The sequence below is a fragment of the Phoenix dactylifera genome, chromosome 1 (assembly GCF_009389715.1).
Source record: "Phoenix dactylifera cultivar Barhee BC4 chromosome 1, palm_55x_up_171113_PBpolish2nd_filt_p, whole genome shotgun sequence".
NCBI lineage: Eukaryota > Viridiplantae > Streptophyta > Magnoliopsida > Arecales > Arecaceae > Phoenix > Phoenix dactylifera.
The window spans coordinates 5907170-5931470 of record NC_052392.1 but is presented as its reverse complement, the minus strand read 5'-3'; the positions used below and the strand labels follow the sequence as shown (position 1 = coordinate 5931470).

Sequence of the window (24301 nt, the reverse complement as noted above, 5' to 3'; positions counted from 1 at the left end):
AATCCCCTCATCTCACATTGGATAAGTAAATAGGTAAGTTTGGTAATCCTTAGCAATGCCTGGGTTGGATAGGGGATTTTTTAAATTATGTGAATTTTGTGAGTTCAAAATGAATTTGAGGGTTTGTTTTGGATTAATGCAAAAGTTTATGGACTCAAAGTAAGTACTTTTGGGCTTAAAGTAAGTAAATTTTTTTCTATAACTCCTACAAGTAGAAGCTTGGCTAGAAATTAGGTGCATAATCTAACTTATATCTCTTATATTCATACTAAGAAACTTTACCATCTTAACCACTTAGCAACTTGAACATAGGTATAGATTTAAAGGTTCGAAATAATTTCATTTTGAGTTCACATAGACTTATTTTGAGTCCATAAATATAAACTTCATAGGGACTAAAATTTTAGTCCTACTTATTTTGAACCTGTTAAATTTGCAATAGACTTGCAAATATAGAACTTGTATCAAAGATTGGGTCCTCTATCTCATTTGAAGGAAAATAGGAAAAGGAAGAAGAATCATTCTACTACTAACCCTTTCATTTTATTTGAGTCATTGGCCTGCCTTTTGGCCACCTCTTAGTTCTTAAGCAACCTCCACAATACCTAGCTACATTCTTCGGCTTTAAACACTTCATCGATTCATCTTTAACATCTTTTTCAAAGCCCTAATCCTTATTTCAAGATCCCATTCTGCTCATCAGAAGCTAGGCAATGATCTTATAAATCAAAGCCCCAATCCTTATTTCAAGACCCATTCTGTTCACAGGAGCTGGGCAATGATCTTATAAAAAGAGAGCAATGGTGAGATTGGAAAAGTACTTATGACCCCTTTTTTTTTTTCCGTACAATGGTAGATTACGTCAGACGAGCGTAAGCACTACCAGTAGAATCAAGAAAAATAAGATGACACAAAGGTGTAGGGGCATAGTCAGACCCTGTCCATAAGATCTCTCTCAAGTGATGAGCAACATAGGAGGCAATTCAGTCAGCAGCCCTGTTTGCCTCCCGATACATATGAGCAGCCTGAATAGAAAGACAACCACATATCAATCTTTGGATATCTCTGAGTAATGGATGGCTGTTACCCTGCTACGCAACCCTAAGCTCACCTCCAATAGTAATTATATTGCCAGTGTGCCACCCGCCTACCACAACCAAGTGGAGGTGGAGTCCCGAATCACAAACCCCATCCCTCCTCTGTCTCCACCTATCAAAACATTACCGTCGAAGTACTTATGACCTTTCAAATATCAAAGTAATGAGAGTGAGTTTTCAAGTCCAGGGCATGGGAGAGAAAAAAATAGTATAAAAAAATATGATTTAAAAAAAGAATATATATTTACATACAGAAAAGTGTTGATAGCAGTTATTTTCATTACATAACAACAAGTATATTAGAATAATAGTCAAATAATGACCATTATTTAACTACTTGGAATTAAACACCTAACTGCTGTCACCTTGAAACACGACTGGGATGGAAAGAAGAAAAAAATTTGCAGCTAATGGCGAGCCATGAGCCTTAATTCATTTCTATTAAAAGTGGAGAGAAAAAAAAGAAAGAAAAAGAAGGTGCTCGCACGTGTGGCCCAGACCAAAAGGCCCCAGAAGTTCCCCCGAGTTAGCGACCGGCCCCCGCCCAGCCGGCTCTTTTCGTTGGACCGCCATGTCAAGTCAGGCAGTATCTACACCCGGCCGGTCCGATAAACCAAAACCCTAACCCCTTTCTTTCCCGCCGCGCGCTCCTTTTTTCGACCTCGCTCTCCGCCATCCTGGGCGGCCAAGCGATGGCGATCCGCTCTCGCTTCTTTCCCTCCTTCCGCCGTCTCTCCTCCGCTGCCTCCTCTGCCGGCCCGCTCCTTTGGAGCCACGCCGGAGAGGAAACCTCTGCACCGTCATCGACCGTCCAAATCCTATCGTGGGGCCGGGGCAGCTCCGGCCAGCTCGGCGGCGGCAAGGAGGAGATCCGGTTCTACCCCACCCCCGTGGCTTCTCTCCGCCTCCCGCTGGACTTCCGCCTTGCCCCCGTCCAAGGCCGTCTCCCGCTTTCTCCTCCTCCTTTTCCTTCGCAGGACTCGGCCACTGCCGCTGCCCCCATCGAGGTTGGGATCTCCAGTGGGCTGTTCCACTCTGCCTTGCTCGTGGACGGGAGGTTCTGGATCTGGGGCAAGGGCGATGGTGGCAGGCTTGGTTCTGGTGATGAGAGCTCCGTCTTCGTCCCGATGCTCAACCCTAATCTTGATGGTGTTCGGAGTATTTCGCTTGGTGGAATCCACTCTACCGCCCTCACCCGGTCTGGTGAGGTATTTACATGGTCAGTAGACAGGTTTTTTGGGGATTTGTTTGATCGCTGGGTAGGCAAAATGTGGTTAAAATCAAAACTTTTGCTTTGGTTTCGGTTCTAAAGTTAGATTTTTGTGCCTTGAGTTGAAAACTATCGTTGTTTCAGTTTTACTCAACAAGAAGTTTCCTTTTACAACGTGTAGTGGTGCTTTTGGAACAAGGAGGGTTGCGTATACTCATTTTCATCACATTTATGCACATTTTGATGCGCCGTTTCATTTTTATATCGTTGTTTGTGAATAGAAGATTTCGTTTTAATAAGACATGGTGTTTTATCCTTCCAAATATGACCTCCAATGGCTTTGTTATGTGTTTCTTTCAGTTTGATTTTGACAAATTTCCAACTACGCTCGTCAGATGATATATAGTCATATTTCCGCAACAGCAATCTATATGCCGTTCTTTAAGAAGCATGAACTAGATCACCTCAACTTGCATTGAGTGCCCTATTTTAGTGCATCTGCCACTTAATTAGATCTGTCCATCTTATCGAAGATGAATTGTAGATGTTTAAAGAAGCACAACCCATTTGACATTCCTTCCGTTGTTGGGCTTTTACTGGTCGTTAATGTAATTTAAGGCCACGTTTGGTTTGCAGGAATTGGGAAGTGGGAATGGATATCAGTTTCCCATCCAACATCTTTCCATGTTTGATAACTTTTTGAGGATTTGGACAAACTTTTATCATATTTTGATCTAACAATCGCTATTTTAAAGACAACAGACCCTCTTCTTGTTATCAAATATAAACTCCCAATCATTAATGTAGCTTAGTGCACCTTGCATGGAAGTTGTTTCTGAGTTAATCGTTTCTTCAATATGTTGTTGTCTAATGAGTAGCCAAATTACTAAAGTTTTTTATGCTTGCTACATTTGGTGCCTTCCTCCTCGCCCTTCTGCTAACCATCTTTGACTTGTATATTATCTTTTATATTTTCTTCTCTGATTGCTAGTTCTGTAAAGTTCCCAAATTGATGGTTATGATGATCCTCCACAATACGCTCCAATCCTAAGTCATCGATAATCATAGTTCATAAATGTTAGGAAGCTAAATTTAACCATGTCAACATGCTTCATTTGTTCTACATTTGCTGCTTTTGGGTAGGTTTATTTGATGATGCTAGATGTTGAGTTTGCCTCTATGTTGGAAGAATCCCCATTACTTGAAAATTGGATTGAACATATCAATTTTTTTAGGTGAGCTATGAGCACCAATTCAAAATCCAGTCTACGTGGCCTCGTACACCCACATATGCATACAAGGTTTTAAATACCATTGGGACAACGGGGCATCCCACCATCTTGAGTGTTGGAATGGGGCATGTTGGGAAATAGACTAGGAAAATAGGGGACATGCATTATGCTGAGTATTGGGACATGGAGCATGCAATCCCATGGAAAAATCAGATCGGCCTTGTCCCACAGTTTTTAAAACTTTGTATGTTCATGTAATCTAGTGAGCGCATTACATAGGTTAATTTGTAGTCCCCATGCTCAGTCTCACAGCAGATTGATAATATATCGGCTGCCATTCCTGTGCTTGATAATCCTCAATACATTCATATATGAGTATATATGAGAGAAAGGGAAGAGATTTTAAGGATATTACATGCCATGAGGTTGAATCTAGTGATGGTGGCCATGGTGGTACTAGAGGGCCAACTTCCTAAGGTGGCCTACAAACAAGAGTGATATCACTTGTCGAATGTTTTATAGAGTGTTCTTCCTTGTGAGAGGCCCCACCAACCATAGTTGTTTTTTCAGCACCACCACTTCTTCGCTTGCCATCCTTGCCCTCCAATGTCGTCTCACCTTCAGACATTCAAAAACCTCAAGATGCAAGAGAGTTTGTGAGAGAACTAATTCACATATTTTCTAGAAAAGATTGAGATTCTTTTAGTATGGAGCAAAGTTTTTTTGGTATGGAGGAAAATAATTCACATTTCTTTTTACTGGTTGGGGACTTGGACAGGTATATAGGGAGTTTCATTAAAATGGGTGCCGGGCAGATTGCCAAGTGCTAAGCGGTGCCAAATGGATTAATGTTCGAACTTCGAAGCCTAATTTTTTATGCTAGATATTTCCAATATTAGTCAAGTAGATTGTTTTGTAAAGCAACATTCTTCAGTAGAAGATATGAAGAAAGATTACCTTTATGGTTTCTTAGCAGATAAGATACAGATCCTTCTTGAACTAACTTCACTGCTTTTGTTGGGGCTGGGTTCTGGGCAGGAAACAAATTCTTGGGGCATGACAAGATCCTGTAAAGATGTTAGTGACCCTTCCTATAATTTGTATTGCACCGAGTCATTTGAAATACCTTTTTCCCTGCACATGTTCAACAATTTAATGACATTAGACATAGTGACTATTTATACTCTTGAAATTCTTAAGTAGGTCCAAAAGAAGTTTTTGCTTATGTTCCGCAATGGAAGTCATATTTATTTATTATTCTTCTGGATTGCCAGAGTCACATTACTGCTCAATTGGCTGGAGTTTGCAGGGGTTATGGTGGGTTTGGAGCTCTTGGGCACTCTGTTTATCACAGGGAACTACTGCCCAGGGTTGTGAATGGTTCTTGGAAGGGACGCATATCCCATCTTGCTACCAGTGGAGCCCATACTGCGGCACTTACTGATTCTGGTCAGTCTTCCGTACATTAATCAGATGCCAATGAATTCTGAACCTTTTTCATCCTAGATGATGATCTGCATTTAGATTCCCGAAGCATGTTTTAAAATGTACTGCATGAGGCTGTGCATGTGGCTGCCTATGCATATGCAGTCCCCTGATTGCATACCTTATATGCAGATACCATGTGGTTAGGCCGTCTATGGGCTGAAAAGACATTTTGGTAAGCACTTTTTGGACGCATATACAATACAATTAGCATTGAGTGGCTGCATAATTAACCCACTTATCATTATGTCACCACATGTATGGCCCTTTTAGCATTGCGGAATCATATATGTGGGTCCTCTTATGTAGGTCCATATGAACAAGGCAGGGTGAAGCTAATTGTTGGGTTGAATGCAGATTTCAAGCAGGACACATGTATATTAGTGATGTCAGTGTAGTAATTATGCTGCAGCTGTTGCTACTAAGCAATAAACACTAGTTACTAGATGTTATTGTTATTAATATGGGTATTCTATATAAAATATTGTTATTGTTGTATATAATACTTTTCATTATTTTTAAAATTTTAAACTCTGACCATGTATGCATATGAATCATGCAGGCAATGTGTATGCAGCCTGCATGATTCATATGTACTATGCAGTCCCTTGACCGCTTCCGTACTGCTTCAACTTTTTAAAACATTCTTTCGAAGTATTTTCAGACATTAATGGTCATTATGTTAATGCGGTCTTCTATAATTGGAGTTTTGCATGAAACTAAAGGTCTGGTTATTCTATAATTTCAAACTAGAATGGACAATTATTTTGGTGCAGTCCTAAATATTGAACTACGTCGCATTTATATTATCTACATCAAAAGCTTAAACTCTGTTTAAAATCAAAACATCTGTTGCTTGGAAAGAATAGTTTTTTATGGAGCTATTCATAAGTGACAATGCAGATTTGTTGAATAAGAATTAATACAAGATGAATGGAAAGAAGAAAAGATAAGAGGTTCCTTGACTTCCGTTTGTTTGAACAATAGAGAAGAATCAACATTTAGGTTACAAAATTTGGATCTAAATGGAACTAAATACATAAATACACCTAAAGCAATAATGACAATATCCAAATGCCTTGAGTACTTCCTCAACTCAGTATTTAGTTGTAGTTTAAATCTAAACATAACCCTAATAACTCAAGAAATTTCTCAACCAATATTTAGCCATTCTTTGTGGCTGTGTTTGGATGGGGAATAACTAGCGGATAACCCCCTATTATCTCCCTTATCCTGTCTAGTGGTTTTTTGAGCCAACAAAATAGGGTTATTCCATCCATATGAATTGAGACTTTGCTATTGTTATAAATTTGAATTCAAAACCATGCTGGATTAATCTTGAATCCAAACCATGTTGGATTTGCACTGATTCACTCTACTAGGTCCACTGCTGAAGCATAACGGTTGACAGTAGGATCTTAGCTGCAAGCATTTTTTTTTTGGTTGTATTGTCATATGCTATCAGTTTCAATTTGAACAAAGCATTGCTTCATCTTTCAAGAGTGTAGCTATATGTTGCCTTGCTAAGTAGCTGGTGTCAATGAATTAAAGTCATTCATCTACCAAATTGTGTGAACCTTTATATTCATTTAACCTGATATACATGTGCATTAAATGTGCCATCTCAATTTTGTTGAACATTGGTGAAATCCGTCATTGACTGCAAACTTTTTAATGGATACCATGTAATGAATTGAAGTTTTGGCTCGTTAAACTACTAACAACATACAGATCATCTTATATGTCAGTATATCACACATGAATGCAATTTCCCTGGATGATATTTTAATGATACCTTGGAGTTTGCAGACACAGCTACTGAATTTCCTGAGAATGACTTGGAATTCATTTGTCTGCTGGAATTTGTTTGAATCAAGTTTTATTGACTAAGATTATGCTTCGTGATGCATGTCATGATTCATTGTAGGTGAGCTTTATACCTGGGGCCGTGATGAAGGTGATGGTAGATTGGGCCTTGGCAGCGGTGGCGGTCCAGGTGAGGGGGGTTCTCTTGGAACTCCATCCAAAGTGAACGCACTACCTGTGCCTGCTGCAGCAGTCTCTTGTGGTGGATTTTTCACAATGGCACTAACTTCAGATGGCCAAGTATGGAGTTGGGGAGGTGAGGATGTTTCTAGTATCTGTGATATTTTGCTTCAAACGGCTATGAACATTAAGTACGTACAAGTTGATTTATTTTTGCTTCATTTTTAGATTATCAGATAATGACGTGAATTTGAATATTTTGACCAAAATTGAAGATATGAATCTAAGGCATTATTTTCTGTATGAATTTATCTTTTATGGAATTTCATAAACTAAATTTATATTTAAGACACACATCAAGTTTGTGGTTTAATCATATATTAACTTGTTGGTTGCCTAGCATTTTGATTAAAGCATTGATTGACTTGATAACTAGAAATAAATTTTAGTTTCTTATAGAACTTTGATTAGCTGTTAAAAAGTGAAAGATTGAAAGGAATTTCAAGGGAAGAAAGAAAAGAGCACATTTTTCTTTTTTCTTTTTTTTTTTGTGGGGGGGGGGGGGCGGTAACAAGAAAAATTACTCAGGATTAACATGATTCTGGGACCAGTAACCAATTTTTCTCGAGTTTCTTTTCTCAATCCTCTGTCATATTCACCACATAAAATGTAGGAAAATTTTAGGACTTCCCCGCAAAAGATCCCTGATTATCTTATTTTCCACATTCTGAGATTTTTTTGTTACATCGTGAAATAATGAAAAGTGTGTTCTTTCATCTTTCTTAAGTTGCAATGTTTTCATAATACCTTAACAATTGCATCAGGTTACTGACCTTGTTATTGTAGCTGCACACTAGACCATGTAATTGAACCTGGATTACTTAAAACTTGGAATTATGGTATCTAATGCATTTTATTACCTCTAGCATTTCTCTTGCTAATAAAAACTGTAACCTTTGGCACATTTTTTTCTTTCTGTATGGAGCAAATAGCATAATTGAGCCTAAATCTATATATCTTATGAGAATTGCAACTTGAATTCATGCCTATGCAGATTTGCATTTGAGAACTTAGATGTGGAGAGCAAATTGAAGAAATGACCTGAAATCTTTGTGTACTAATTTCTAATCAAATTAGTTGGGATTCAGAAGTGAAAGAAATCATTTTATCTACTAATAGTGGCCAAATTAGTGTATTACAAAACCACACCCCTATTGCTACGACTGTAGATATAGGTCTTCTTAAAATGCTACTAAAGAAGGATACACTAAATTATGTAGATTTTTTATTTTCATTAAGCTAAGATAAATTGAAGTAAGACATTTTTAAATTCGAAAGGCCATTACGTAGTTATGTTCCCGACAATATGGGGTTATGCGAGGGACAAACAAGGGGCAGACCTAACATTTACCCTTTTTTGTGCACAAAGTGGCTGCTATAGGACTCGAACTTGAGCCATTGCACTTATCAACCTAAGCCTTTACCATTAACCAAGCAATGCCCCCTTTCATGCAAGTTAATGTCTTCTCTAAAATTTTCATAACAGCTTTTGCATGCATGTATAGTGTCAAAGTTTTCATTTTTATTAACTTTTGCTTCCAAGTAGAAAGAAACAAATCTTCATTAATAACTATGTTATATTCAGTCTTTGATTGAGCAACAAGAGCACTAGATTCCAAGTACTTAAACCCTAAGTACATAAAAGATGGAAGAGTGGTTAAAAAAGAAATCTGAAACATACTTTACCTTCATTTTTAACTTGTTGAAAGTGACAAATGAAGGCAATTCAGTATTTCACCATATGTCCATGAATCGAAAAAGCCAATGAGGAAAAAGTCCAAACATGACAAGGAATACGGGCCCTTTGTCGAGGAACTTAAACCCTAATGATTCCTACTAAATCAATTAAAGATAGAAAGATAAAAAATAACAGGATCAAAAAGAAAAAAAGAAAATCAGTTATACAATGCTGAAATTGTATCTTCTTGAAGAATCGGAGATTCTGCTTTTTTGCATGCATTTTTTTTTGATACAACGACAACTCACACCATACGTGCATGAGTACACCTATAAGAGTCAAAAAGAAGAAGTTGACGAAGGGGTGGGGGAGCAGATTCGTGCTCTCCCAGCGAAATCCTCCTGGGTGGTATGCCGCATAGGAAGTGACCCGGTCGGCCGCACTGTTCACCTCCCGATAGACATGGGTAGCCCGAAATGCTGCATGCCCTTTCACAATCTCACATATATCTTACAAGAGCGGGTGCCTATCCAGACGCTTGTGCCTGTCAGCACTCTTCTGAATCTAGGTAATCACAAGGGCCACGCCACCCTCAAGGTGGATGCAAGAAGCCCCTAGTACCAATCTGGCAAAGATAATGCCCTCCCATGCTGCTCTTTACTCCGCACCACTAACTGACTCATCGAAGATGTGCCATCCCACGACCGCAATGAGTTTGGACTCATGATCCTTGATCACAAAGCTCACTCCACCTCTATCTCCGTCGTCAGCGATACTGCCATCAAAGTTAACCTTGAGAAAACCAAGGGGTGAGGGCTCCCAAGAGACCAGAATGGTCTTGGGCGCTACACTAGCTAAGTGGAAACTCCAGATGTTCCTAGCTGACCCAGGCAATGATGCAACAGTAGTGCTGGTGATCTCCACTGCGTGGAGTAAAGCCATGTTCGCTATTGTCTTTGGGTGCATTCTTCTGCCCTCAAAGATTTGGACGTTTTTGTCCAGCCATATATGATATGCCACATAGGTACATCTAATGCCCCACTCCAGAGTGCTCGATCGCTGTCGGGCTTCCTTTAGCCGGCCTAAAAAGTCCTCTGCCGAAGTCCCACTCTGCGGTGAGTCCGTGGCCCAACTCCACACGTGAGCTACATGGGGGCACCCAAATAGTACATGACTGATGGTTTCCTCCACACTGGGGCATCCCTCACATATTGATGTGACTCGCACCTCCCGCCTTGCCAGCACACTTCTCGTTGGTAAGCAACCTCAGACCACCTTCTAAAGAAAGAGGACGACATGGGGATGAATGCGTAGCCTCCAAATCCATCATCCATCCGTCGAGTAGACCCTCGCTGACCAGGACTTGTAGTTCTCGAGCACCCACCCTCGTCCTTCCAGTTGCACTCCACACTCTCATGTCCGTGGTCTCCCCTAGTAGGGGCCGGCAAGGCCAAGACCCTCGCCGTCAACTACTCCCCAAACGCTCTGCGGACACGATCCACATCCCATCTTCTCTCTCCATGTGCAAGCAGATCATATACTCTTCTCCCTGCCAAACACTTCGGGTCAAACATGGTGGGCCATCGATCGAGGGGCAGCTCTGACACCCAACAATCCTCCAGTGCGTCAATAGCCCGCCCATCTCCGATGGCCCATTTGATCCGGGAGCACCAACGGAGCACGAGCGCAAATTTCTCTCTAGATGAAAGAGCAGCGACGACCAGTACGAAAAACTGACCTGACCACCCGCTCCCCATACTTTGCCCTTATCAGTATGCACCATAGGCTCTTGGGTTCCAAAAGGTACCTAGCCACATGTTTGGTCGCCATAATCTCTCGTTGGACTATCAGGAAGTGAACACCCAGACCTCCCCACCTAATCTGCTGACAGATCACATCCCAAGCAAGAAGGTGTGTACCACGCCCTCCCCCTCCTCGTCTCCTTCAGATGAAGCTTCTGAACATATGCTCCAAGGCTCTCAACGATGCCACTGACACAATGGTATTAGACAATAAATAAACTAGGATCGAGCTAAGAACCGACCCAACCAGGGTGATCCTCTTCATCTTTATAAAGCGCTCGCTTGCCACCCCTCCATCCTGTGTCTGATATTCTGTTCGATGGCTGAACAATTTTCTCGTCTTTTTTGCCGACCAGTGATTGGAACTCCAAGATACCTTAAGGTGCTCCCACGCTCGCCCATGCCTAAGATCTCCATGATGGTCCTCAGTCATGCTTTGGTTTTCGGGCTGAAACAGATTGCTAACTTATCCAGATTCATCCTTTGCTCAAAAGCCTCACAGTACACCACCAAGATCCTTCGTAGCACCTATGCGGAGTGTCTCTTAGCTCGGGCTAGTCATAAAAAATCATTCGCAAATAGTAAGTGAGAAATCTGGACTGACCCCTCCACTGGTCTGTAGGCCTCCAATGCTTGATCCTTAGTGGCCTGTCGTAGCCATCTGGACAATGCATCTAATAAATGATGAATAAAAGAGGCGATAATGGACAACCCTATCACAGTCCTACCGCAGACTCGAAAAATGCTGGTGTACCATTCACTAGGATGGCAAAGGAGGGGGTTCGGATTCACCCAAAAATTCACTTGATACACTATTGATGAAAACCGAAGCTCTTCAAGGATTGCGCCAGGAAACCCCAGTTCATCTTGTTGTAGGCTCTCTCCATATCAAGCTTGATGCCCATCAAGCGCTTCCTCCCAGACGCTTCTTAGAGGTTAGACTTGAACTCCCGGGCTATCAGCAAGTTGTTGGAGATGCTGCGCCCCCCCAACAAAGGCTTCTTGCTTAGGGCTGATAAGCCTAAGCAAAAACCTCCCTACTCGTCGCACCAAAATTTTCGCTACAACCTTGTATAAGGTGGTGCACAAGCTGATCAGACGGTAGTGGCTCGGCTCTGTAGGATTTTTCCTCTTTGGAATCAGGGTGATGAAAGTCTGCTTCCACTCACAAGGCATGCTGGCTGAAATAAAGAACAGCTAAACAACCTCAATTATGTCTTTCCTAACAATGTGCCAGTACCTCCTGAAGAAGACCGAGAAAAACCATCCGGACCCGGTGTCTTATCCTCAGCAAGCGATCAGAGGGCTTCCTAGATCTCCAAGCTTGATACTGGCCTAATCAGCTTTGCATTCTCCTTCGTCACCCTCGATGCTGGTGCAGGCGTTGTGGATGATTCCATGCCACCCGACACATCTATCCACCTCGATCTGAAGAACTTCTCTAGCACACTCTTGATGGCACTGGGGTCCTCCGTCATTTGTCCGTTGCCCTTCCTGATATTGTCGATTTGATTCCTTTGTCGGCATATGATCGTCGATTGATGGAAAAACTTGATGTTCCTGTCCCCCTTCATGACCCACTGAATTCTTGACTTCTGTTTCCATAAGATTTTCTGCTGCCGAAGAAGTGAATTATGCATGGCTAAATAGGCCCTGAGTTCTTCTAGCTCCACATCTGTCATGCCTCCCCTCCTCTCCTCCCGCTCCTGGAGGTTAGCAATTGAAGCCTCAATCTTCTCAACCCTTCTGAAGATGTTTCCAACCTTTACTCGGTTCCACTTCCTCAACTGGCATTTGGTTAGCTCCAATTTTCGTGTCACCCTGTACATAGCATTTTTCTGCACCGACACCTGCCAAGCCTTCCTTACCACCTCCCACGACCGAAAGTAGGAAAGCCAAATATTCTCAAAACAAAAGGGCCAAGAGTAAGGGCATATAGTCGAGGTACTCACTAGAACTGTGCAGTGGTTCGATGCTATCCGAGGTAGATGAGTCACTCGAAAGTCTGGCCAGTGCTGAATTCATCCCGCCGTGGCGAACACTCGGTCAGTCCTTTCACTCGTCCCAACCTATTGTTGCACTAGGTGAATCTCGTCCTGGTGTACCTCAGATCAACCAGTCCATTCACTGCTATGAACTCCTAAAATTTCCTAACTTCTATCTTGTTGGTGAATGCCTTGCCCCCTTTCTTCTCCTGAGGACCATCAATATAATTGAAATCCCCTGCCACTACTGCTGGAAATTCCTGCTGTACCAAACTGGATATTAGGGGTGGCAATTGGGTCGGGTCGGGTCATAAACGGGTCGGGTCACGTGCAGGTCCGGTCAGAAAATTATAAACCTGAACCCGACCTGTTTATTAAACAGGTCAGAAATTACAACCTGAACCTGTCATGTTTAATAAACAGGTAACCCGACCCGACCCGTTTAACCTGTTTAATAAACAGGTAACCTGTTTGCCCAACCCGACCTGTTTAACCTGTTTAGACCTGTTTAACCTGCCCAACCCGATCCGTTTAACCTGCCCAACCAAACCTGTTTTAATCTGTTTAATAAAGCAGCACAAAAAAAAGAAGATAAATGTAGAAAACATTATAAAAATCTTGTCCCAACATCATTGACATTAAAAAATCATTCAATCTTTACAAAAAGCTGAACATAAAGAATACAAGTTATTTGTTCATTCATCTAATACCAGCAATATTCAAAAAGTATTTAATCTTTACAAAGACAAGGAATACAAGTCAAATCATCCAAATTTACATATGGATTTGCCCGAAAATACTATCTGCTTCACATAGAACAAATGTCAATATACATGATCGCCTCCAATGCTAGGAAAGCACGGTACTTCTTAGCAAGCTTTTTGACCAGCTTCTTATTTTTGTTCATTTTTTTAGTGCTTCAACATCCCTATTTTTTTAGCAAGCTTTTTTGACCAGCTTCTTTTCACAAGAAGAATACTTTGCTTCCACAAATTGCTCCGGTGCTGCTCTTTTTGAGTCATCATCTATTGAGATACCCTGGCTGATAATCCCCATGGCATGAGTATTGTTTTCAAGAGACTGAAGATAAACTGCATCTCCCCTTTCTTTCAATTGGTCATATAAATAATAAAATGATTGAATAACAAGTAAAACCCGACTATTTTGATGCAATAACTAACCTCAAGAGGATCAAATTTGGCACCCAGATTGCTAAGTTTAGCATGAGCTTCAGCATAATCCTTGAAAAATGCATCCTGATCCTCCGCATATTTCTCAGCATAAGCCAGCAAAAATTAGAACTCGTCAGACATATATCCTTGAGTTGGATCATCCTGAAGGCAGCACGAGTTTCTCTGTTTACCTTGAAAGATGGGTCCAAGGAGCTGTTGTCGAACTTCAACCATTGGACTGTCCATGACTGTCCTCCAGGCATTGGCATATGTTCACACATCATCAAGAATTAATATCACCAATGGCAACCATAGATAATATGCAGTCAACAGCCTGTGGCACAACCACACCAAATACCAGACTGACAGATGATTCAGACAAGGCACAATCTAAGCAACTCTGTTCATTAAAAATCAAAATCATACATAGGCAATGTTGATGATGATGACAATAATGATGATCATGGTCGAGGCGATACTGTTAGTTTGCAACAACATCACAAACTAAACTCTTGTATGTTTACTTGCATACAAGACACTACATTTATAGCTGACAAAGTTAATCCACTACAAGAGAAGAGTGCATGCAGAAAAAAAAAAGTTCATTCCTTCATTTATCAGTCAAAAGATTACATTTCAGTTCTAGAATATTGCTTCCTTTTCTGTTGAAAAATAAATTTTGAGAACTTATTAAACAAATTATGATGTGTGAACATATGCCAATGCCTGTCATCCAAAGATGGATCATCTTACCTTGAAGTAGCTGTTGTCGAACTTCAACCATTGCACTGTCCATGACTGTCCTCCAGGTGCTCCAGGTCCATCTTTCTATAAAGCAGCAGATACAAGTCAACAAGATGATTATACCAAACCCTGTTGTATGTACAGAGCATGCAAAGTTAGATGATATGTCTGCAGAAGCAGCAGAGCCAACTTAGCACTCAGATGATGAGGTTTCAGTAAAATTGCGCTTCTTCTCCCGAGAATCATTTGCAATCTGAGACATTGCTTCCATCAAAAGTTACAAACTTACAATAGCAACCTGTGCAAAAAAAGAATCTAGCAAAAGAAACTATCAAATAGCTATAAGTATCAAAAGAAGCCACACATAAAATTGATGGTAAAAATAAAATTGAATATGTTAAGTTACCAATGTTTAAGCTAACACAAAAAAAAGGGGTACTCTCATCAGCATGCAGCTTGATGGCATACAAATTTCCCCATAGATGAACTTGTCTCATTATAATGAAACATGGTGGGCTTCAATCACACTTTTCTTTTGGAACAAAGGCCTCTACTCCTAGGCAGGTCTGTTCAAAATTTTGATATTTGCTTTGAAACTTCTCTTGCTGATTTGAGACGCATAGGCTACTCAAAATTTTTAGATTAACTGAATCTCCAGTCCGAGGTGAATGGGAGCAATATATTTCCTGAAATGGAGTGTTATTGGTTGCTGGTGCTGCAAATGGATTGGATGAATGCTATTTGTACTTTTGGATCAGGTCTCCATTGAATCTTAGTTATAGCCAAGGTGACGATAGGGTGTTTCAGAAGCTTGACCTGGCCAACAAAATTCAAAGTTGAAAGCCATTCCTGTTGGGTCTAGTCCGAGCTTATGAAATTGTTGATGGAAGAAATCCCCAAGAATGCTAGACCTTGACAAAGTGCTCTACCGTTTGATGGTGAATGTCTTTTCTGCTAATATTCTTTAAAAAAAACAAAAAAATTATCTGATATTATAAAACCTTTGGGGTTTTTCTAATATCAAAAAAAGTACTAGCAGTCTAGCAGATCTATACAAATCATGGCCTACTTTAACAGTATGATTCTTATATATTTGTTGAAGATTAAAATATCAAAGAGAACAACAGGAGAAAAGAGAACAACAGAAAAAACCCTAGAAATCCAAGAAATAAACGTAGGTAGGGATGAATCCGTACCGTATCAGATCTGAGAGATAATTGGAAGAAAAAAAAATAAACTAGACGAGTGAATCGAAAGCATTCATCAAAAGATGGATCTTACCTCGGTAGAGCAGAGGATCCGACCTCGCACGCACGGAAGACTTTGAACAGAAGAGGGAGAGGGAAGGCGACGGGAGCCAAAGAAATCCCAGGACCGGTCGAGCCGCCGTGGTCGCCGTCGACGGGGAGGCGGAAGTAGTCGGCAAGGGGGACGAGAGGGCGGAGGTGGAGGTCTAGAGGAGAGGGCTCGGGAGGCGAAGAATCCGGAGCTCGGGCGGCACCGAGAGTAGAGGGGAGAGCGAGAGACAGAGACTATGAGCTCGGGCGGCGCACAAACGGCAATCCCTAACCCTAAGGACCTCGCGGTGAAATCGGGCCAACGCGGTGAAATTGGGCCGAGGCGGAGAATTGGGCCGGCCCTGAATCTTGTGGATTGTGGCCCTTATCTATCAGCCCAACAGTTAAACAGGTTATACGGGTTAAACGGGTCCGACGTCTAAAACCCGTATCCGACCCAATTAATAAACAAGTTAAACGGGTCAACCTGTTTACGACCCGAACCTGTTTAGGCCAAATCCAAACCTGTTTATGGCGGGTCGAACACGGGTCGGGTTGGCGGGTCGGGTCATATTTTGCCACCTCTACTGGATATCTCATCCAACAGTACCCACAAACTGCAGAGAAAATCCATTGGCGCCCATTTTCTTCTGATATGACCATAAAGACCTGTTGATTATATTTATGACAAAATATCAATGTTACAACTTCCTAGCCGCCAAGTCACAATAATCCCTCCGACAGCCTTTGAGATTCTACTGCATAGAACTCTCATGATCTTGGCAAACCCCACCTGGCTCGATGCAGACTGCCCCCCGACAACCGAGTTTCGAACAACACATATCTCTGGATCATGTAACTGTACAATCCTACGGAAGGCCGGACGAAAGGATGGCTTCCCGCCCCGCCCCCCCCCCCCCCCCCCCCCCCCGACAATTCCATAGCAGGTTTTTCATTCACCCCGTTGGGGGGTTGGTCATCACTCGTGAGCCTCACCTCCCCAGCCTCCTTCACCACCAGCTCATCCGAGTCCTTGCCCCTCTACCAGCCCTTGGAGGACTGTTTTCAACTGTGCCACAACTTTCATTGAGCTCCTGGCCCGTTTCAACGGGCCAGCCCAATGTCAGCCTCCCCCATAGCCACATCGACCGGGGCCGCTATGGCTCGCTCCGGCAGGCTCGGAACCGGCACCGGGCCTAGCCCATCGGCCCCACTTGCCCCCGACTCAGAACCAGAAACCCCTATCCTCCCCTCATCACCCGAGTACGCCGAGCCGCCGGCTGAGCTGCCCCCTTTCACTGGCGACCTCCGCGCCACCTTGGAGGGCTTTTGCGGTCCATTCGAGTCGCTGCCAAACTCGGATGAATTCGGTCGAGCCCTCAGGGAACTCAGGCCGGAATGGCTAGATGACGGGTCCAAAGTTGACTCCGGGATGGTCGCAGTCGCCCTCCTCTGCCGCACCTCAACAACGGCCACCTTTGGCTATCGGACCTGGTTAGTGGCCAACCACGATCCGAAGATTGGGCGGCGACCCTGGTCAGACACCTCCCCTCCTGGCTCCGCAAAGGCCTCCACGACCATTGGCACAGGGGATGCCCTAACCCCCTCCTCCGTCGATACTGTTGGGGGGGAGGGGGGAAACGATATTCCCCCTCGACATGCTCGATCTGGGCACATCTGTAGCAGGACGTCGGCAAGTTTTCATAAACGAAAGCCTGCCAGTGTCTCATCTCCTCCCCCTTGATATAGATCCCTGGCTTGAGCGATTTGAGGGCATCTACTTCCACCTTGACCCGGGCAAATCCTAGCTTCCGCACCTAGTATGTGAATCCATCTAGGGCCAGTGGCCGGCCGCCGTCGCAATATCCCATATTGACTCCTTTTCCTAATACTCCAACAGAAGGGAGGGGAGCCGGATCCATACAACAACCCAGCTCACGGTCTTGACGCCTGGGGCAAAGTTCGGCATCCAACGCTCCATGGCCAAAAGTTGGTCGGCCACTAGCCACAGGCCGTTGGCCAGTGCCACGTCCCTGTGCCCCTCGCTCCTAAAACGAACGATCAAGTGCTCCTCCGCCATCGGGAACACCTCGATGTCATAGTCGAGCTTCCCCCTCAGTCTTAATTCCCGAGCAATCCATTTCGCCCGTACCTGCCTTCCCAGACTTCGGAAGATGACTGACGTGGACGCCCATGCCTTTCGAGCCTTCCCCACCCTCTCCGACGGCAGCTCGAGTACCTCTATGAAATGCTTTAGGAGGGTCTCGAGTTCCTGTTTCGATATGCGATGGTTGGTCCACAGTGGCTGCTGAGGCTGAGCTTGGGCCACTGTCGACCACATCGGAAGCTTCTCCACCTTTCTCGGGGTTGGCCATTCACCGCCTATGCCTTTCCCCTTGGCCTCGCTGGCCCTCTATTCCTCCTCTGCCTTCTCCTCCGTCGTCATCACCGAGCTCTGTTTACTCATCACTGTAAACTACCAAGTGCTCGTCGAATCGTCATTGAGGACACACGAATATTGACGCAAACACCAATTGGTCGCACTGGGCGCAAACGTATGTTTTTATTCGTTAATTAAGAGGAACTACAAAGCCTCTGTTATATATGCTCTTCAAGGCCGTCTGCATGCTTTCATTGTCATAGTTTATTTTGGAAAGATATCAACTTAATTATTTAATTTTGCACAAAATTGTTGGGTGTTTTTTTGGCAAACTGTTATACATTTAGGGTCCCATTATGATTTGTCCATTACTATGAGTATAAGGCGGGTGGTAGTCTGAACAAGTGTGCATCAGACATTCAAAATTTGTGTATTGAGTGTTTTGGAAATCTGTTCAGTAAATGTGTTTTGGAAACCCTGCAAATGTGTATAGCTTGTCTTGTACTTAGACCAATGTGTATTCTTCTGTAAAAGAAATTCTGCAAAAAAAAGAAGAAAAGTTAATTTTATGCAACATTCACTTTGTCATAATTAATTTAGAGCAGTCTGCTTTGTTCACGAACTGCCAACATTCCTACTGAAGAAGTTCTGGAGCTTTATTTTTGTCGAGTAATCCAGAGTGTTGGTTAAACTGGTCAACATCTGTAATGCACAATTCTGAAATCGTCATTTGCCCAAAAAATAGGTGCATTTGATAGCCCAACGTATTGATTTTGCGCTGTCATAGTCAATTTTGATTTTTCAACGGTCTGCTCGGTTTACCAGTTAAATGTCATTTGGAGGTGTTCTGGAGTTCCATTTCTGTCTAACAAGTACTTCTGGTGGAATTCTATGAATCGGGGTCTCTCTCTCTCTCTCTTGTGTGTGCGTGTTTGCATGCTCTGTGGTTCCCACGGAAAAGATAATGTCCCAAGCAGGGTACGCCATACTCTTCGGTACCAGTATCCGGTACGGGTGGCATATCGATATTCGGTACGTCCAAAAAATTTTGTATCGTACCATACCGACACTGTGCTGGTGTGGCACCGGTACAGGATTTGGTACTGAGACGGCGAACTTTGTTCCCAACTAAAAACTTCATAGACTTAGTGGTTTTGTATTTCTATTTTTTATAAGATACATGCTGATCATGGGGATGAATGGAAGAACAGTCTTGTAGATACCCCAATGGCATATCTGAAGAAAAATCTGTAGATGGAGAACTCATTTCAGTCTAAAACAAAATACCTGGCAACGTGGTCCCTTTTGGGTGATTAATACTATTTTGGAATATGAGTACATCTTAATGTTGTAGTATAGTTTTCTGTTTCTGTTTATTTTGTCTTGATATAGTTAGTCTATTTATGAGATCACAGAAATCTTAACATTATTTTTTGTTATTATTTTACAGCTATACCAACATTTTATTTGATTCAATGGAAGTATCTAGATTTTTCTCAGTTTTCACTTTCCATATGATAGAAACTTCCGCACCAATTACAGTTTTGCTCAAAGTGCCATTGCTAAAAGTGGTTCTTATCTGCTTACTCGACTCTTTCTTATATACTCTCGAATATAGACATGCTGTCTTGTGTTGCACTAATATAGACTAGAGATCAGTGCACTTGATGCTTTTCAGTTTTCGGGCATGTTGGATACAAAGTTGCTGTACTGTTGGAATGCAATGAAAATTCTGTTAAATATTTAATTATCTTCCTCGGCAACTTTTCTGACTTTGACCTATCAGCCAACTGCTTAGCAATAGTATATTGTTTTTGGGCAGCAAATTCGAATTTTGAACTAGGACGGGGTGATAGAACAAGTGATTGGAAGCCACGACTTATTCCTAGCCTCAACGATGTTCGAATCATTCAAATAGCTTGTGGTGGTTACCATTCTTTAGCTTTAACAGGTAAAATAGTTACAGTGTCCTTCTCAGGAGTTTGATAGATTGTGAAAAATTACGTCACCTAGCAGTTGTCATGTCAAGTATTTCTTTATTTCTGCTAATGCTCTTTGCTGTTAACTTACTATTTAATATGTGGATGTATTTAGACAATTCTGAATAGAAATTAGTATCTCAAGATGTTCTCAGATAATGGCAAAGTTCTTTCATGGGGCCATGGTGGTCATGGTCAATTGGGTCATCATTCTATTCAAAACCAGGGAGTTCCTCTTGTTATTGAAGCTCTGGCTCAGGAAAATATTGTCTTTATAGCATGTGGAGGTTCATCTTCAGCTGCTGTTACAGGTAAGGCTATATTTTCAGATACTCTTAGCTTACTGCGTTTCTTGTTATCTTACCTGGTCTGTTTGCATGTTTCTGCAATTTTCAACACTGGATGTATTTCATGGCCAATTTTAGTTGGTTTGCTTTTAGTTGCTCAAACCAATTGTCTGACTGAAATCCTGCCCATTTTGGCTTTGTTTACACTTTGGCTGATAATTGGTTGCCAATTCAAGTTTTTCCACCATCTCAGACGCAATTTATTGCTCATATTCTCTTCCTCAAGTTTGCTTTTAGTTTGTTCTAATGCAACGGCCTTCAGTTTGCTATCCTCTTCTTCAACTTCCTTTTCACAAGCCATGATGGTCTCAAAAGCTCCAGAAAGTGGATTATTGTCAATCCTTGAAATTTCCTTTCCTTTTTCAGGGTTAGTAACTCTGTATATTGTCTGGTACCTTATTTCAAACATCAGGAAAATTATTAGTTGAATGCCTTAAAAAGTTATGAAATTTTAATTATTTGTTTCCTTTCATTTGTTTTAAAGAAGCATTGTTATTCGGCAACCTAATAAATTGAACGGCCAACATTTGATCAAAATTTTGACTGGCTTTAGTTAAATTGGACATTTTCAGCTTTCCATCTTCATGAAAGTGATTCTTTACTTGCTGAATTTTCATGCTCTTTGGCTAACTCATGGCTTTTTCTCCAATGACTTCAGCCGCATCAATGTCAATTTCATGTTAGGCTGATCTGGTTAATATGCACCAAAAGAAGAAATCTTCTTTTAAGCTTTTTTTGTTTCTGAGAATTGTACTATAACACATGACCCTAGTGGCCAGTTTAAATAAGTCTTAAGTTTTTCACCCTCAAACTTTGTCTTTAAAATCTAGATAATTTATGCTAACTAAACAAATATTCAATTTCAGATACGTGATATGACACCAATCCCTAGTTTTCTTAACTTGTATAATGTATTGCATGGCAGTTTCTCCTAGCCGCTGCCTCAGCCTACATATGTCAGCCATTGAGACCTCAGGCTCTATTCAAAAGAGCTGAGCTTGAAATTGTTGCACCATCTCTTGCCACAAATTAATGGAATTCACTGGCAAGTTAACATATTATGCCAAGATTGTTGAGAAGTATGTATTCAAGATAGTTTCTCCAAATTGAACAGTAAATCAACCAATGTGTTCTATGGTTGATTTGTTTACATCCCAAGAAATAATGTAAACTCACGTAACTTGTGCCAGCGAGGTAAGTTATGCAATTTAACAGTCCATTTAGAATATGTTTTTTGGTGTATTGGATGTCCCACTGATTTTATCCGCAGGGCCATGGTCCATAATATTCCCAGGTCATATCTTGCAATTAGTTTCGATTCATATTAAACTGGGGATTGCCACCCAAAGTAGTTCTGTCTTTACTCACGGTCCATTTTAGCCAATTAAACACCAGATTCTTCATCAAATATAGGTTTATCATGTTGATTTCTTCATGTCTGGTCATTTCTTCTCTTACAATATTTCCTCCTTTGTTGGCTAGAACTTAGCACGTGCAGCAGATGGTTGTGGAGGATGGGTAGGTTGAGGCTGCACATTGTCATTTGAATTTAATTGTTAGGTCACTACGACCAGTAACTGTTCCAGCTCTGTCTAATATTCCTTGTTTGCTCCTACTTTTATTTCCTAATGGCCTCTAGGACAGTTAACTTTGGTCTAAGGTCTCAAATTATTGGTCACTTGCCAAGTGACTTGCTTAGAAACTTAATTGTTCGTTTCACTAATTTGCTGCCTGAAATTGTTTCCTAAATTTCCAAAAGCAGATATTCATCCTCCAAGATTTTCTTTCTCAAACTTTGTTTGGATTAGAGTTCTATTGGACCTCTACATCATTTGATGTTCTGGTTTGACTTCTGCATTAAAGTGACCATTGCTGGTTTCATTCTCGCATTTTCACAAAAATATGTTTCCCTTGGCTTCCCTCTTGTTGATTGGAATTGATTCTTGATTAACTGATAAACGACTGGTTGGTTGAATTATCAATTCAACCATTTTAAGTGATTTAGGTGATATAGGTTCCACTTGTCTTGATGAAGTTGACTTCAACATTTGAAGTGCTGAACAAGATTACTGTTTAACAAAAATGACTAAAGAAAAACGTTAATGAAAATAGCTGTCCAACTAACCTTAACAGCTTAAGCTTCCAAGAAGCACCATTCTACTTGAAACCAATCATTGAAGATAGCTATTACTCCAATCCAAACTAATTGATAAAAGCTAAATTTTAAAAGATAGGATGATGATGACATGAGCATTATCTCTGTGATCAATGGCAAGTGGGGGTCTGTGGGCTTTGAGTCTCGAGTAGTGTTACCCTCACGATTTTGCCCAGTTATGGATGGGAATTCCTTCCAACTCCAAGCGAAAATCCTGGGTTCGGGTCTCAGACCAGCCCAGGTACTTACATGGGTGGGACTCCTTCCTAACCTTTGAAAAAAACGAAAAGATAGGAGGGAGAAATATTCAAATGTTGGTGATGCCCTCTTTTCTTTGTTCCTGTCGATGTAATAATTGTTCAATTATTGCAACTGGGACTGCTCAGTTAAAACTCCTTGGTGTGGTAACCTCTCACTTGGATGGAACTGTTCAATTTGGGCATTTAAAATAATCTGGCATGGAATGAATCTTCTCAAAATTGGCCTCCATATCGCTATCATAGCTTTTTTACTATTTCTTGTGTATCAATAGAAATGTCTCTATTTTCAGTTAATGGAAGAATATACAAGGCCATAACCAAATGATCTTTAATTACTCATATAACCTGTTGAGTTACTGGTATGGTAATGGTAGTTTTCAAAATTTAACTATTAACATTTTTCTGGACAAATCAGACACAGGGAAGTTATTCATGTGGGGAAATGCAAGGGATTGTCAGCTAGGTGTTCCTGGGCTACCAGATGTTCAACCTTTTCCCATTGAAGTGAAGTTCCTTATGGAGGATGAAGAATTGGGCCCACATCATGTTATTTCTGTTGCAGTTGGTGCATCACATGGCATGTGCTTGGTTGCAAGACAATGCCAATTGCTAGAGGATTTGCCATCCAGATTGTACCAAACACCTTAATTTAAGAAGCCACAGCTCTCCTAAACTATTGTGTATAAACATCCTAGCTGAGATTGTAGAGGAAGTCTGCGATTCATTAAAATCTGAGTCCAAGTAGTGCTCCCATCTATAGCAAATAAATTGGGGGGAAGAATCCTGGTGAGGAGTAAGAGTCCATACAAATTTGAGTGATCGGCTGCAATTGATGTCTGATGAAACAAAGTAGAAACTGTGGTATATAGTGCTGATAGTGTTGATGTGCACTTTGGACACCTCCATGCCAGGGAACGGCGAACCAAATGTTGCAGATATAGTAGGAGAATTTTTACGGTTTCATTTTGATATTTTTCTTATGTGATTGTTGCCCTTGTAATCACTACTGCAAGGGACAAATATGATCACAGTGCTATATCGTAGCCCACAATCAGGAAACAAGAGTTGAATAAGTATTTTTGAGTTTGCTGGTTGAAGACATACTTGTTTCTGGCATTCTGTTTGCGGCATTAAATTTCATACACCTGTGCAGAATGATATTTTATGTCATTTGCAGCTGGTGCTCAAGATTCAAGGTTTTGACTGCTTTATACGTGGCATTGAATCCATCTACTTAATCTTGCACTCCTTTTAAGTTGAAGAGGTACCTCAGCTTTATTAAACAGTGCAACAATATGATGCCTAGAACTCTAGTTCTTTTCTAGACTCCAACAGCAAGTTCTTGACTCCTTGGCCTTTTTCTACAATATGTATATTTACTTGAATTTATCTGCAAAATGTATCTTGGCTATTCCATGAAGAGGGGTGGTACATGTCAGGTGTTTGGTTTTT

General features: G+C 41.5%; 1 protein-coding gene and 2 long non-coding RNA genes across 7 annotated transcripts; 1 reads left to right on the top strand and 2 right to left on the bottom strand.

The window, feature by feature from the left end:
* The first annotated feature begins 1710 nt into the window (after nt 1-1710).
* On the top strand, nt 1711-24044 carry LOC103723438 (RCC1 domain-containing protein RUG3, mitochondrial). Of its 3 annotated transcripts, none has more exons than XM_039124846.1 (6): nt 1711-2316; nt 4849-4988; nt 6952-7146; nt 19931-20059; nt 20243-20398; nt 21360-21660. In XM_039124846.1, exons 1-6 carry the CDS (start codon nt 1790-1792, stop codon nt 21428-21430), a joined length of 1218 nt encoding a protein of 405 aa, XP_038980774.1. In that variant the 5' UTR covers nt 1711-1789; the 3' UTR covers nt 21431-21660. The 3 variants fall into 3 exon arrangements, with proteins under 3 accessions (XP_038980774.1, XP_038980772.1, XP_038980778.1); XM_039124844.1 differs by lacking the exon at nt 21360-21660 and adding an exon at nt 23265-24044 and having other exon boundaries at nt 1714-2316; XM_039124850.1 differs by lacking the exon at nt 21360-21660 and adding an exon at nt 23265-24044 and having other exon boundaries at nt 1876-2316; nt 4814-4988.
* On the bottom strand, nt 13206-13819 carry LOC120110289. Of its 2 annotated transcripts, none has more exons than XR_005511152.1 (2): nt 13717-13819; nt 13206-13577 (listed from the first exon to the last, which is right to left on the bottom strand). It is a non-coding gene; the product is annotated as an uncharacterized LOC120110289 (long non-coding RNA). The 2 variants fall into 2 exon arrangements; XR_005511155.1 differs by having other exon boundaries at nt 13206-13573.
* LOC120110287 lies at nt 13897-16586 on the bottom strand. Of its 2 annotated transcripts, none has more exons than XR_005511149.1 (3): nt 15733-16586; nt 14461-15402; nt 13897-14107 (listed from the first exon to the last, which is right to left on the bottom strand). It is a non-coding gene; the product is annotated as an uncharacterized LOC120110287 (long non-coding RNA). The 2 variants fall into 2 exon arrangements; XR_005511144.1 differs by having other exon boundaries at nt 13897-14041; nt 15733-16583.
* Nucleotides 24045-24301: the final 257 nt, after the last annotated feature.